At 53.6% G+C, this 15,532-nt stretch overlaps 1 protein-coding gene across 1 annotated transcript in view; it reads left to right on the top strand.

Annotated features, from left to right (window-relative positions):
• Positions 1–9,029: 9,029 nt before the first annotated feature.
• The window catches only part of NID1 (nidogen 1), a gene marked incomplete at its 5' end in the record, with an annotated part of 40,569 nt that continues 34,066 nt past the window's right edge, over positions 9,030–15,532 (top strand). The window contains one exon of the mRNA XM_081114516.1: positions 9,030–9,260. Within this exon, the coding sequence (XP_080970642.1) occupies positions 9,030–9,260 (231 nt within the window). The remainder of the gene's footprint in view (positions 9,261–15,532) is intronic.

Here is a 15,532-nt window from a genome sequence, read left to right as displayed (position 1 = left end):
ATGGCCCACACTGGGGATCAAACCTACAACCCAGGCATGTGCCCTGACCTGGAATCGAACCGTGACCCCCTGGTTCATAGGTTGACGCTCAACCACTGAGCCACCTGGGCTGGTCAGAATTGAGCTTTTTTGCACTAAATATAGTTTCCTTCTTCGCCGCACCCCGAGTGGGATTCCTGTTGGTGCTGAATTGGCACCAACGACCATCCCTTGACGGTAGCATTGTTGTCCCGTTTTGCAGATGACAAGACTGAGGCATGAGGACGTCAGGAACCTGACCAGGGTCCGAGAAGAGTGGCAGAGCTGGGACGGGCACCCAGGCCATCTGACTCCCGACTCTGTTCCCAGTACAGGTTCCAAATTACCTCTGGGGTGTGGGTGTGGGACTTAGGGAGGGGAGGGGACAAGTTCCCCTTTTTCATGCATTTCTGAATGTTTGCATTTTGTATAACAGTCGTGCATTCTTTTTACAATTTCGAAAAGGGAGGTGTGTTTTTTTTTTAAGTCTAAATATTTTAGTGAACCATAAACACAATGGAGAGTGGCCACGTTAATGTAACATACAACTGAAAGAAAAAAATATATATACTTTTCAGGCACGGTTACTCACTCAGCCTTAGGGAAGCAGGAGAGATGCCCCTACAAGCCCGAATATTATAAGACAGAAGAAAGGATGGATGTGAAGCTGAGATGAACAGATGGGACCAAAAATGCCCCCAGATGGGCCAGATGAGCCAGCTCTGCTGTTGTCCAAACAGCCCGTTGAACACATTTCTCATTTTCCATCATTTGTTTGGCCATACTATAGCTTCAGTGTAAACCGAGAAGGAAAAAAGCCCCGCTGAGTCAACCAGAACTCCCTGCGCAGCGGGCACCGTCTCCGCCTCTGTAAATATTTAGGGCTCCCGTTCTGTTCCTGGGAGCAGAGAAGTGCTGACGCCCGTAAACCTTCCCCTGACAGCCGGAGCCTGTGTCCCGGGTCATGCTGTCGCACCATATTTGGGCCGAAATGAGTGGATGGGTGATTGTTTTGTTTTATTTTTTAAAAAACATATTTTTATTGATTTTTTTTTTTTACAGAGAGGAAGAGGGAGGGATAGAGAGTTAGAAACATCGATGAGAGAGAAACATCGATCAGCTGCCTCCTGCACACACTCCCTACTGGGGATGTGCCCGCAACCAAGGTACATGCCCTTGACCAGAATCGAACCTGCGACCCTTCAGTCTGCAGGCCGACGCTCTATCCACTGAGCCAAACCGATTAGGGCTATTTTATTTAAAAAAAACACACACACATATTTTTATTTATTTCAGAGAAGAAGGGAGAGGGAGAGAGAGAGATAGAAACATCAATGATGAGCCCAGCCAAGAGGTCACCGGTTCGATTCCCGGTCGGGGCACATGCCCGGGTTGTGGGCTCCATCCCCAGGGTGGGGCGATAGGTGATTCTCTCTCATCATTGATATTTCTCTCTCTCTCTCCCTCTCCCTTCCTCTCTGAAATCCATAAACATATATTTTTTAAAAAGGAGCAGCAGCGGCACCAACCACTGAGCACACAGCCAGGCGGGTGATTGTTTGAGGTCTTCCATCTGGACCGGAGGACATTAATTAGGTCCGCACAGTTTGAAGGGAATCGAGGCTTGGGAATCAGTCCCGGGCTGGGAACCGAGGTTCTGGAAACAGCTGGGTGTGCTCTTGTCCCTGCTGGAGTTTCTGGAAGCTGAAGAGGCTGCCTGGCCACGTGGAGACGTCAGCTTTACTTCCAAAGCAAAGAAGGAAACCCACTGTTGACAGGAGTTGTCCTTCCATAGCTCTGTAACAGCAAGGACCCCGCTAAAGAGCAGGTGGCATGCGTGTGTGCATGTGCGTGTGTGTGCATGTGCGTGTGTGTGCATGTGTGTGTAGAGCAGTGGTTCTCACCCTTCTGGCCCTTTCAATACAGCTCCTCATGTTGTGACCCAACCATAAAATTATTTTCGTTGCTACTTCATCACTGTCATGTTGCTACTGTGATGAATCATAATGTAAATATCTGATCTGCAGGATGGTCTTAGGCGACCCCTGTGAAAGGGTCGTTCGACCGCCAAAGGGGTTGCGACCCACAGGTTGAGAACTGCTGGTGTAGGGAGAGAGAGAGAGAAAGAGAGAGAGAGAGAGAGAGAAGAATCAGAGAGAAAGAAAGCAAACTTGGTAAAATGTTAACATCTGTGGAAATCTGGGGGCAGGGTATGTGGGAATTTTTGTATCACTCTTGCAACTTTCACGCACGTCTAAAAATTACCTAAATCAAGATAAAATTTTAAAACAACCACAGAAGGCCGGTGGCACCGAGGCAGCTTAGGGTGGAGGCCTGAGAATAGCAAGCCGGTGAGAGGCGCAGGGGGAAACAGGATGTAGAAGCAGAAGGGTTAAATTTTATCCCGAGAACTCCGGCAACCTCCAAACCAAACACACAGCTAGACATCACCGCGTTTCCCCCAAAGTACCTTGGACCCAGATCTCCTTTGGAAATGCAATATGTTGAGCACCCGGATCCTGCTTGTATCTTATGCTAAGTTGTTATTGAATTTGTTATCCGTATCTGCGATAATGATTGACCAACCACAGGCTGTTTAAAATAGCGATCGTCTTATTCAGGAATTGCAGGAATTCCTCTGGGATTGAAACCCTCACACAAGGAGCTCTACCTGACATCTGGTTGATAAAGGAATCATCTGGGGCCTAGGCGGTCAGTGGCCAAACCTCGCAGGACGGCGAGATTAGAACAGACGTCTGTCTCCTTCAGGGAACTGGCCCACTGAGCTGTTTTCCCCACTCACAGGCCTGGACTTTTGTCTGCATAAACCAAACAGAAGAGTGGCATTGGCTTCTCACAGATTTCAACTGCTTCCTAAATGCTGCCTTTCTGCCTCACCTGGATGACACAGTCAACGGGAGCACAGGTCTCAAAAGCACAAGGTTTAATTTAAACCAAACAAAACCGGAGTGTTAGTGGAATTGTGGGCCCAGCCAGTGTGGCTCAGTGGTTGAGCGTTGACCTATGAACCAGGAGGTCAGGGTTCCATTCCCGGTCAGGGCACATGCCTGGGCTGCAGGCTCGATCCCCAGTGTGGGTCGTGCAGGGGGCAGCGGATCAAGGATTCTCTCTCATCACTGATGTTTCTCTCTCTCTCTCTCTCTCTCTCTCTCTCTCTCTCTCTCTCTCTCTCTCTCTCTCTCTCTCCTCTCCCTTCCTCTCTGAAGTCACAGTTAGAAGAAGTGATCCGTGGAAGAAATGGGCTCAGAAAAAAATTAGAGGCAGAAGAAGGGCCCTTGGAGAACAGAAGAGAGGAAGGTGAAGGTAAGTAACATGCCTGGGAAGAGAGGGGGAGAGGGGAACGGCGGGGTGGGGGGTGCTCCTGAGAGGGAGAGCCGGCTGGGTCCTCTGTCCTAAGGGCTTTTAAGGACTGAGATTTTAGGGGAGGCCCCAAGGGGAGGGTCTCAACAGATACGCATCTGCTCCCCAGGTGTGTTCTCTCAGGGGTCATTAGTCACGTAGTTGGTCCTGACGTCAGGGGTGACATCACTTTCTGGTTTTATTGCTTCTCTGGGCCTGGAGCTGAGACCCAACCGAGGCCCAGATGTTATCTCGAGACGCTCACGCTTAAGGGAGTGGTGGTGCCAAGGCCCCACGTAGGAGTTGAATGGGGCCGCTCTTCCGTCCCTCATTCCCCTCCAAGGGGGTCTACTCACCCCCCTCCAAGGGGGTCTGTCCCGTGGCTAGGGACAAGCCAGGGGAGGAAAGGTCGAGGAGCGTCCAAAGCACAGAAGGGGTGGCGTGAAATGTCGGGGGGACTAACCCACAAGGCCAGGCCGTGCGAGGGCAGGAGAGGTTACCTGGGGGCCGGGTCTTTGTTTGCCCAGTTTTGTCTGTTCTGTCTGGCCTGGTGGCCTTCTGCACCCAGGCCTTCGTCCTTGCTCTGCTCCTGTCCGTCCTTAGCTACAGCTACGAAAAAAACACACAAACCCACACGAAACAGCTAGAGGAAACTGTCTAATTATTATGTACACCAAGGAAGTAACCAGAGTGGAGAATAAAGTTAATTATTCTGCGGTGAAGATTATGATGGCACACTACGTGTGTGTGTGTGTGTGTGTGTTTTAAATATAGTTTTATCGGTTTCAGAGAGGAAGGGAGAGGGAGAGAGAGATGGAAACATCAATGATGAGAGAGAATCACTGTTCGGCTGCCTCCTGCACGCCCCCTACTGGGGATCCAGCCTGCAACCCGGGCATGTGCCCTGACCGGGAATCGAACCGTGACCTCCTGGTTCCTAAGTCAACGCTCAACCACGGAGCCATGCCGGCCGGGCTGTGTATTTGGAATGATGACTCCCAAAGGAGGGCCTGGCACCCAGCCCACATTGTCCTAGCAGGAGGCACAGCATGGATGTCACGTCCCCAAGCAGCGGGCCGTGTGCAGCGAGAGCCGGGCTATAAATAGGAAATGACAGAGTTTACAGTACACCCTGGGCGTCCTTCAGCAAGACGATGCTGATGAAATGAGGGGACGGGAGCATATGTAAATAGAGCATGAGCGTTATCTATAAACAGCCGGGCAAACACATCTTGTGGAGGGAGACGCGTCTGCGGAAAGGTGGGAGCGGGCGGCAGAAGGAGGGTCAGCTTTGGTTTTGGATTCACTGGATTCGAATCCTGGCTCTACCACTAATGGCTGGAAACCGGGACATCATCTAACTCCTGTCCGTCTCATTTCCCCGCATCGATTGTGAGGCCACTAGCGTGTGCAATTGTTTTGTTTGTTTGGTTTGTTTTAAATATGTTTTTATTGATTTCAGAGAGGAAAAGAGGGTGAGAGAGGGATAGAAACGTCAATGATGAGAGAGATTCATGGGTCGGCTGCCTCCTGCTCGCCCCCACACTGGGGATCGAGCCCACAACCCAGGCACGTGCCCTGATTGGGAATCAAACCGTGACCTCCTGGTTCATGGGTCGATGCTCAACCACTGAGCCACGCTGGCCGGGCTGCAATTGTTAACAGTATTAACTATGTTAGGACATGGTTAACATCCCATTGTGTTACTGCTGTCTGTCTTCCTTGATGGATTGTGAGCTGCTCACAAAAGGAATTGTGTCTGAGTGGTCATGGTATTTTGAATTCCTAATCCAGTGTCTGACCCATGGTGGATTCTTAGTAAATGTTGAAATAATAAGAATCAGCCCTAGTCGGTTTGGCTCAGTGGATAGAGCGTCCGCCCTCGGACTGAGGGTCCTGGGTTCGATTCCGGTCATAGGCACGTACCTCGGCTGCGGGCTTGATCCCCATCCCTGGTTAGGGCATGTGCGGGAGGCAACCAATCGATGTGTCTCTCTCACTTCGATGTTTCTCTCTGTCTCTCCCCCACCTTTCAACTCTCTCTAAAAATCACTGGGAAAAAATATCCTGGGGTGAGAATTTACAAATAATAAGAATAAGAATCATGGCAACTGTACACTTAGATAATAATGATGGTTTAATCTTAAGGGAGTCCTTACTTTGGGCCCGGCTCCGTGCTAGGAGCATTTCATGGATCATCTTATGTAATTCGCATGACGACCCTCTGATGATTGGTCTGAGCACCCCATGCCGGTGGGAGGGAGCTGAGACCTAGCCCAGCGCTTCAGCCAGGCCGCCCCCAGGCGCTACTCGGGACCAGCAACGTGGAGAATTCCATGGACCAGTAGGAGTCTCAGAAGCTGTCTGAGTACCAACAAGGGTGACAATTCATGAGGGCTGAGAGCATCCCAGCGCCAGTGGCAGCTTTCGAGCGGGCTCTGATGTGAGACAGAGGTGGGTGGGCATCTGAGGTGCACGCTGGTTAGCGCCCGTGCCGTGGGCAGGGGGCCACCGATGCTGGAACAGGGGCTGCATTTGGAGTTCCTGGCAGTTGGAACGGGCAGTGCCAGGGCCCAGAAGCCCTAGAGATGGGTGGCAGCGCTTGAGGCTGTGTGGATGGCAGCGGGGAGAGTCAGAGAGGGAGCTCAGGGCTGCAATCCAGGAGGGCGCTGAAGGCAAACACCACTGGATTGGGCAACAGATTGCAGGCCCTCTTAAGAGAAGAAAATGAAGCAATGCAGAGGCCACTTTGCTCGATGGTCATTGGCGCCCACTCAAGGCAGGGAAGGAGGAGACAGTATTCAGTGCAAACAACTGCGTTGTGATATAGCCCAGCTGTGGAGACGCTCAGCCGCTCAGCCGTGTCCACAATGGCGGCTCCGCGGGGCTCCACCCTCGTCGGGCGAGCTGTGATCCCTGTTTCAGCTCCAGCTGGGAAAAGAAGGCTTCAGGGAAAACGGAAAGTGTGGCTCTAGCCGGTGTGGGTCAGTGGATAGAGCAGCAGCCTGCGGACTGAAGGGTCCCAGGTCTCATTCCAGTCAAGGGCACGCACTTTGGTTGCAAGCTCAGTCCCTGGCCCTGGTTGGGGCGTGTGCGGAGGCAACCAATGGATGTGTCTCTCTCACATTGATGCTTCTCTCTCTGTCTCTCCCCCTCCCTTCCACTCTCTCTAAAAATCAATGGGAAAAATGTCCTTGGGTGAAGATTAACAAAAAGAAGAAGAAAAGAAAGGAAAAGTGTGCTCTGTGGGCCAGAGGAGAGCTGACTTATAGAGAGAGAAGTCCCAGTCCCAGGTCCCCATAGCCCAGCGATGGCGAACCTTTTGAGCTCGGCGTGTCAGCATTTTGAAAAACCCTAACTTAACTCTGGTGCCATGTCACATATAGAAATTTTTTGATCTTTGCAACCATAGTAAAACAAAGACTTATATTTTTGATATTTATTTTATATATTTAAATGCCATTTAACAAAGAAAAATCAACCAAAAAAAATGAGTTCGCGTGTCACCTCTGACACGCGTGTCATAGGTTCGCCATCACTGCCATAGGTCCATCCTCATGCAAATTAGCATTCCAAATCCTCACAGTTTGATTGGCCCAAAGACATTTTGTTCTGATTGGTTGGAGTGGAGCTGGTCTCATAGGCCAGCGAGAAGGCGGAGCCAAAGTCTCCATCTTATTGGTTGAAATGTGATTCCAGGAGCTCCTCTATCAGCACTGGCTCAGTATGAAGGCTTCTCCCCGAAGCCAGCTTGCATGGGAGGCCTGCTTGGCAATGGTGGGAACCCAGCAAGGCTCTGTTTATAAATGTGAGCCCAGTTAGCCACCTCCAGCCCTTCTCGACAGGCACCTTCATTCCTGGGGCCCAAATCTGATGACTAATGAATTGAAAAGATGTCATGAGTAGATCCAAGACTTTATGTTCAGAGGGTGTATTTCATTTGCTTGTTTTTCATGTTTCCTACCTGTTGAGGACGCACGCTCCCTACCTATGATTTGAAATTAGCTGTTTACTCTGAGAATTATTCCTAAGTGGGTCCCAGGTCCTCAGGGTTAGCTGGTGACAGACACAGGGGGGACGGTTGTCCTCTGCAGATCACCACGGCGTCACATACATCCAGCTCCCACGTCCTGTTCCCCGACTTCAAAAGGCAGCCCTGGTTCTACCTTTAACCTTGCGTCCCATTCTAGCCTTTCTCCCTGTCCCGGCATATTAAGTGTATAATCACGTCTTATTCCTTTCTATCTTTAAACAATATTTTTATTTATTTCAGAGAGGAAGGGAGGGGAGAGAGAGCAAATCATTGACAGGCTCCCTCCTGCACGCCCCCCGTGGGGATGGAGCCCGCAACCATGGCATGTGCCCTGACCAGGAATCAAACCGTGACCTCCTGGTTCATAGGTCAACGCTTAACCACTGAGCCATGCCAGGCGGGCTTACTCCTTTCATTGTAATGCTGCTTAGATTCATTTCTTCTCAATTTCCACCTTTCTTCCTTTCTCAACCTTTCCCCCCCTTTGAGTGCCCACTTGCAACCCAGTGCCAAATTAATAACCAACCAGGATTGAGGACCCCACTGACAACACTTACCTCCGGTTGTCAAGAACTCTCCATAGAGCTCTGAGTTTAAATTCCTAGATTTGATATTAAAGGCTTTACTTGGAAGAGTCTTTTCTCAGACTCACCACTGGGGGACAGCCCTTTACTCCACCCCCAGAATGTCCCCCACTTTCCTGACTGTCCCTTCTCCAGCCCCCTGGTGAAACCCCGCCTCTTCCGTAGACCTGGTCAGACCCCCGCATCCCACGGAGGTCTCCTTGGCTGGTTGGGCACCCCGCCTAACACTGAATTAAGTTATACATTCGTGGCTCTGTCTCGGAGGGTGGGACCCCGTTTCTGGCGGGCCTTCCACATGGGGCAGCCCAGGGTTCCTCCCCAATAAAGCTGCAAGAAGGGCCCTGTCGGGGTGGCTCAGTGGTTGAGCCCGACTTATAAACCAGGAGGTCACCGTTCAATTCCCAGTGTGGGGCGTGCAGGAGGCAGCCGATCCATTATTCTCTCTCATCATTGATGTTTCCCCCTCCCTCTCCCTTCCTCTCTGACATCAATAAAAAATACATATGGGGGAAGAAAAGCTGCAAGAACGGAGGGAGAGGAATGTGTTCCTGGCCTGGGCCCATCTTGCCAGCCCCCAGCACCAGCCCCTCTTCCCACCAGAATCGGACCCTGAGGGTCTGCCCTCCCACACCACCGGGCAGCCTCCAGTGGGCACATAGCCCACTCCTCCGGGACACACCTGCGTCCTCCTCACGACTCTGCCCAGACCCCGGACACCGTGCGGGGCCGGCCAGTGGTCTGTTCCCACCTCCCGTCCCCGCAGCGGCCGCCCGGTGGGGGCCCAGCTGGTTTCGGGGCTCCCTGCCTGGGGCGCCCACCGCCCCGGGGGACCAGCGCTAGGGGCGCCGAGTCGTCCTCCCTCCTATCCAGACCGTGAGCGGCTGGGGCGCGCCCAGCCCGCGGGCCGGCCCTGCCCCGGCCCCTCTCCGCCTCCCCCCTCCCCGGGGAGGGGCTGCCGGGGGCGTCCGGTTACGTCCCCGCCCTCCAGCCTCCAGCGCCGAGCCGCTCGGGCAGCGGGACCGCAGTCGGGGACCATGTGGACCGCGGGCGGCCGGAGCCGGGCTGCGTGGCCGCGGGCGCTGCTGCGATTGCTGCCGCTGCTGCTGGCCGGCCCGGGGGGCTGCCTGCGCCGCCACGAGCTCTTCCCCTTCGGGCCGGCGCGCGGGGACCTGGAGCTGGAGCCGGGCGACGACCGCGTCTCCCCCGCCCTGGAGCTGAGCACGGCGCTGCGCTTCTTCGACAAAACCGACCTCCGCTCGGTCTATGTGAGTGCGCCCGGCCCGCGCGGAGAGGGGGCCCCCGGCCGGGGCGGGGGGCGCCGGGAGGCCGAGCGGCCACGGGAGGGAGGAGGCCAGCGGCCGCGGCCCCTGCGGAGCCGGACGGACGTGGGCGTCGGGGGCGGGGACCGACCCGCCGGCCGCCCCTCTCCGGGCGCGCGCTCTCTGGGTCTCCAAGGCCGGTGCGCTCCCGCCTCTCGGCCCCGAGGTCTCCATCGCCCCGTCGCTGCCGTCGAGGAGCTCGCGAGGCTGGGGAGCTCGCCCCGCGTGCCCGGCCCTGTGCGCTCCCTCCGGGACCCGTTATCCAGGGACCCTGCTGTCCATCGCGGCCGGGAAGGGGGTCTCGCCATTGGTCCGGAGCCTTTGGGGACGGGACCCTGGCTCGGTGGGGGCGCAGCGCGCGCAGGGCAGGACAGCACCGCCGGGCAGGGAGCGGACGGGGCCCCCACCGGGGTGTGCGACTCCCGCTCCGTCTTAGCCACGGTTCTGCTCTCCAGTGGAGCTCGGTTCAGCCCAGAGTTCAGGGCTGAGGAAGCGGGGCTCCCCGGCGATCCAAGATCCAGTGGGCAAGCATGGTCACCAGGGGGCCCCCCATGGGCGCGGGGCCAGGCGACCTCGGGCTCTCGGGGCGCTAGCGTGTGAGTCCCGGCCTTTGGGGGCGCTGCCTGCCCCAGCCGCGCACCATGTGGATTTCATATAAAGCTGAGCGCGCGTTCCCAAAGGGGGACCACCCAGCAGAGTCTGGAGTGGGTCCCGCATGGGGACGGCTGTGCGCCCTGCCCACTGCGCCTTAGGCCACACCCCCGTGGAGATTGTCGCTGCGCCTAAAAAGAATGAGACTTGAAGCCCGGCCGGTGTGGCCCAGTGGTTGAGCGTGGACATAGGAAGCAGGAGGTTCCCAGTCAGGGCCCATACCCGGTTGCGGGTTCGATCCCCAGTAGGGGGCGTGCAGGAGGCAGCTGACCCATGATTCTCTCTCATCCTTGATGTCTCTCCCTTCCTCTCTGAAATCAGTGAAAATATATTTTTTAAAAAAGAATGAGAACTGAAAGCTTCCACCCGCAGGGACAGCCGCCCAGCTGTTGACTGCCCTGACCAACTTGGGCCCTCTGGTGAAGTCTAGAAGAAAGACCCTTCTCAGAATAATGTCTCCAAATGCATAAAATAAAACCCACAGGATGGCCAAGGAAATCAATTATGTTGAAATGCAGATCAAAAGAGTAGAACAAAATTTTTGTGAAGTTATAGATGCGCTACTTTTTTTAAAAAAAAAAGTGTATATATTGATTGGCTGCCTCCTGCACGCCCCCTACTGGGGATGGAGACCGCAACCTGAGCATGTGCCCTTGACGAGAATGGAACCCAGGTCCCTTCAGTCTGCAGGCCAACGCTCTAACCACTGAGCCAAACCGGCTAGGGCTGGAGTCATGGGCATTTCTATGAGAAAGAATCTCAGCGCTTGCTGTGATCTTATGTCTGTACTCGAGGCTGGGTTCCTGGGGGACTGACTCTGAGATGCCGCTCGGCAGGCAGATTATTGCATTTGGGGCGCAACTCAGCTCCACACCGAGGGGCTGAAGAGGGCTGACCGAGGGAATCAAAGGTCTCAGTCCCTACAAAGGTCTCGGCCAGCCTCCCCTCCCCCGTTGCTCTGAAGGTGGGATGGTCTCCTGTCCCCATGAGCGCCCAGCCTCTGGGCCATGACAGCGATCAGTCCCCGGATAAGGGCTGAAGGGAAGGAGGTGTGACCCTGGGTGACACCGCATTCTCAGGGGGTGACGGGGATCTGGGGGTCCCAGCATCGACCACGTTCCATAGCCATGTAGATGCGCGCTGAGCTGGTGGACACCCTCACGGGCGCTGCCTGAGACACTGAACGGACGGGGCGTGTGAGCAGGACCCAGGTGGTCTGCACGGCTCTGGGCACCAGCCTAGAAACGGGCAGGAACACCCACGGAGAATAAAACCGTGATCTGACCAGCCTCTCCGCCCTCCCGTGTCAGGGACTCCCTCTTTGTACATTGTTTAATCCTCCAAACAACTCCCCCGGTGGTTGCCTTTTCAGCTGAAGGAACGGTAATAACAATTAGTCATTGCTCCAGGCCATCCCACCGTTCAATGCCCAAACTAGGATTCCCTCTCGAGTCTGTGTCTGACCAAAACTTTCAGACATCAAGCCCCACGCGTGTGGGGATGGACGGCGGGGTTGTTGTGGGCTGGGGACGCCGGGAAGGCTACAAGAGGAGGTTCCTTGAAAGGTCGGTTCCGTTTCAGTGGGTGGAGGGGGCATGGAGAGGCTGTTGCAGGGGGGAGGGACTGCCAGTGCATGCAGCTGGGACCCAGCCTGGCATGTTCCCGGAACTGGAGGCAAGCCACGTCTGGCTATGGCTCTGCTGGCTGCCAGGGCGAAGGAGACAACGTCCAGGTCATGTCCTTTAGGTGATGTTTTTCCCCTGCCAGCAGGGAGCTGACTAAGGGGGGCCGATTTGGCCCGGCAACTGTCCCCTCCCCCGGCAACCTTTCCCCCCAAAAGGGTTCGCATCCCCTGATGATCTTTGCCTGAATCAATAGTGAGTGAAGGTTGCCAAATGGTGTGTTTTATGTTGTTTGTGTCGTTCCCATCATCCTTCTGACATTTATTAGCTGGCATGCTTCTGTCAGGAAGAGCGTCCCCTTGCCTTCCGAAATCAATAAAAATATATTTGGGCGGGGCGGGGGGGTGGGGAAGGAGAGCGATCCCTTGCCACTGGGGCCTTTGAGGTACGCTGACGGATGGTCATTCCGGAAAGGCGATGAATGCTGAATCCTTTCCCCATAGCTTCCCTCTAAATTCAAATTAAGGGATTGCGTTCGCGTGAAGGGATTCGTGTCACCCAGATGAAGGAGTCCTAGGGCTCCAGGTGGCGCAGGCAAACCCAGGTGTCAGGTGTGAGGAGGGGCACGTTCCGGCCAAGAAACTCGGGATTTGGACAGCCCTCCCCTCCGCCCCCATCGTCTCCTGTTGGGGAATGCTGAGGAGCGGACATGGCTCCTCTTCTCCGACAGACACACAGAATTAAAATGTGAAGACCCTCCAGCATCTGAACACGCTGGAAGGTCATCTCAGGGAAACATTTCCTGCAGAGGAGATGGGCAACCCCACCCAAAGTTGTGCGTTCGATAGGAACTGGATTAAGTCGCAAACGTTGACTCATCTCTTCACGATCACCCCTAGGTTGTCCCTTACTTTTATCGACTCATCCTTTTTAAAAATATATATATATTTTTTAATTGATTTTTTACAGAGAGGAAGGGGGAGGGATAGAGAGTTAGAAACATCGATCAACTGCCGCCTGCACACCTCCCACTGGGGATGTGCCTGCAACCCAGGTACATGCCCTTGACCGGAATCGAACCTGCGACCCTTCAGTCTGCAGGCCGACGCTCTATCCACTGAGCCAAACCGGTTAGGGCTCAACTCATCCTTTTGTTGCCATTTCTAATTCAAGCCAGACTCATTTCTCTGGCTCTGGGGGGTTCATGGAAACTACTTATAATTTGGACTCAAGAGTTTTGTCCTGGCACCTGGAGTGTATATAGCAGATCTAGGCAAGGCCTGTCAGCTGAAATGCACTTTCTCTCCGGTGATGAATGAATGCGGTGACATTGATGCTTGGTCTGCTGGGTTGAATGAGGTACCTGGAGTGACGATGCCTTAAGAACTGCGGTGGGTCGGACCCCAGGCCTCTCGGGGTTCGAGGTTGAAATCCACCAGCCTCCACCTGGGCACTTGCAATTTCCATGGCTCCTTTATCAAGTTTTTCTTTTCTCAGACCCTTTTAGCTTTCCAGCTTTTCTAGCTGTGCAATCTCTAACCTGGGCGCCATCCCAAGTGGCTTTGCAGCCTCCATGACTTTTGCTCCCAATGTCTCTAAGTCGGCGGCCCAAATATTCCGGAAAGTGCAGCTCAGGGGCTCCCGCAGATGTGGGTTTAGGTCTTGGTTGCATCCCTTGCTCGCTGTCCCTGGGACATGAAGCTAACTTACGTCTCTAGTCATTTCCTTGTCTACTTCAGATACATGAATAGAGGCATGGCTGCATGACATTTTTAAACAATGCAAATGGCATCAATAAGCGGCCTCAGATTTAGCAGCCTGTAAAGTTTGTTGCCTCGCCCGGCTGGCGGGGCTCAGTGGTTGAGCATCGACCTATGAACCAGGAGGTCCTGGTTCGATTACCCGTCAGGGTGCACATGCCTGGGTTGCGGGCTTGATCCCCAGTGTGGGGCATGCGGGAGGCAGTTGATGCATGATTCTCTCTCATCATTGATGTTTCTTTCTCTCTCTCCCTCTCCCTTCCTCTCTGAAATCAATAATATATATATATATATGTATTTTTTTAAAGTATGAAGTTTGTTGCCTTTCCATGCTTTCCCCTACATTATTTTACCTTAAGTTGGTGCTTCCTCCTGCCCAAGGAGCTCGCTTTTGCAACCTCAGGACTGTCATTGTCCTCTGGTGCAGCCCTTTGTATTTCTAAGAGGCCCCATTTGTTTCTCATTTGCACCGACCTCCCTCGTTCTCTAACCAACCACATCTGTTTTGGCGAAGGCTCTCCCGCCACCCCAGCCTGCTTTCTGCCCTGGGGACCCGGCCAGGCTCATTTAAACGTAAACGATGGTGGTTGTTTCACTTCAGTGTGCCTTTTACCGTAAGGACGCCAACATGTCATCGGTTCCATTTTATTTTTTAAAAGTATCCTTTTATTGATTTCAGAGAGGAAGGGAGAGGGAGAGAGAGAGAGAAACATCCATGATGAGAGAGGATCATGGATTGGCTGCCTCCTGCATGCCCCACACTGGGGATCGAGCCTGCAACCTGGGCACATGCCCTGACCGGGAATCAAACTATGACCTCCTAGTTCCGTGGTCGGCAAACTGCGGCTCGAGAGACACATGTGGCTCTTTGGCCCCTTGAATGTGGCCCTTCGTAAGCCTTAGGAGGACCCTAATTAAGCGAATAACAATGTGCCTACCTATATAGTTTAAGTTTAAAAAAATTTGGCTCTCAAAAGACATTTCAACCGCCGTACTGTTGGTATTTGGCTCTGTTGACTAATGAGTTTGCCGACCACTGTCCTAATTCATAGGTTGATGCTCAACCACTGAGCCACCCCAGCCGCGCCCATGGCATTTTTTAAGTGGCACCAATGGGGACCAGAAGGCAGTGCTGGTTGGTGCCTGCTTGCGTGGGTAATCCTCAGGCTTCGGCATTGTTTCTGCACTCAGGGCCCTGCGCCTGGGGCCTCAAGGCTCTGTAACGTCCCATTAATTCCTAACTGTGCTTGCGCCTGCACCTTCTGCTCATTATCACAGTCTGGCGCACCCAGTGCGGTGAACATTCCTGGAAATCCGCGGCGGGGGGTGGGGGGTGGGGAGGGCCGCGGTGGGATGGGGGCAGGTCTGGGAGAGGGCGGAATTTAGAGGAATCCCCAGGCCCTTCTCCGGATGGCAGGACATTAGCGTTGGCTCACCTGTAAAAGCGGCTGCCCTTCCCGCCAAACTGTACATCAGTCGTATTCATTGTCTTTTTTTTACAAAAATGTTTTATTCTGGAAAATCCCAAACATATGCAAAAATAGACTATTAGAACACATTCCTGGGGATCACCCAGCTTCAACAAGTATCGATTTATGGCTTGTCTCTTATTTTAAAAAGTATATTTTTATTGATTTCAGAGAGGGAGGGAGAAGGAGAGAGAGATAGAAACATCAACAATGAGAGAGAATCATGGACCGGCTGCCTCCTGCACGCCCCCTACTGGGGATGGAGCCCACAACCTGGGCATGTGGCCTTGACCGGGAATCGAACCGAGACCTCCTGGTTCATAGGTGGATGCTCAACCACTGAGCCACGCCGGCTGGGCAATCTATGACTTGTTTTGATTCATTTCTATTCACCTATTCCCAATACCCACCCTCACCTAAATGAGTTATCCTTAAGCAGATCCCAAATAATTTTATTTCATTCTAAATATTCTAGCATGTGTCTCTAAAAAAGTGACTATTTCTTTAAGAAATACTTTTAGTGATGTCAGAGAGGAAGGGAGAGAGAGATAGAAACATCAATGCGCCGAAACCGGTTTGGCTCAGTGGATAGAGCGTCGGCTTGCGGACTGAAAGGTCCCAGGTTCGATTCCGGTCAAGGGCATGTACCTGGGTTGCGGGCACATCCCCAGTAGGAGATGTGCAGGAGGCAGCTGATCGATGTTTCTCTCTCATCG

The sequence above is a fragment of the Myotis nattereri genome (assembly GCF_964212035.1).
Source record: "Myotis nattereri genome assembly, chromosome: 20".
Lineage (NCBI taxonomy): Eukaryota > Metazoa > Chordata > Mammalia > Chiroptera > Vespertilionidae > Myotis > Myotis nattereri.
The sequence above is the reverse complement of the archived record's forward strand: the minus strand, read 5'-3'. Positions and strand labels throughout refer to the sequence as shown.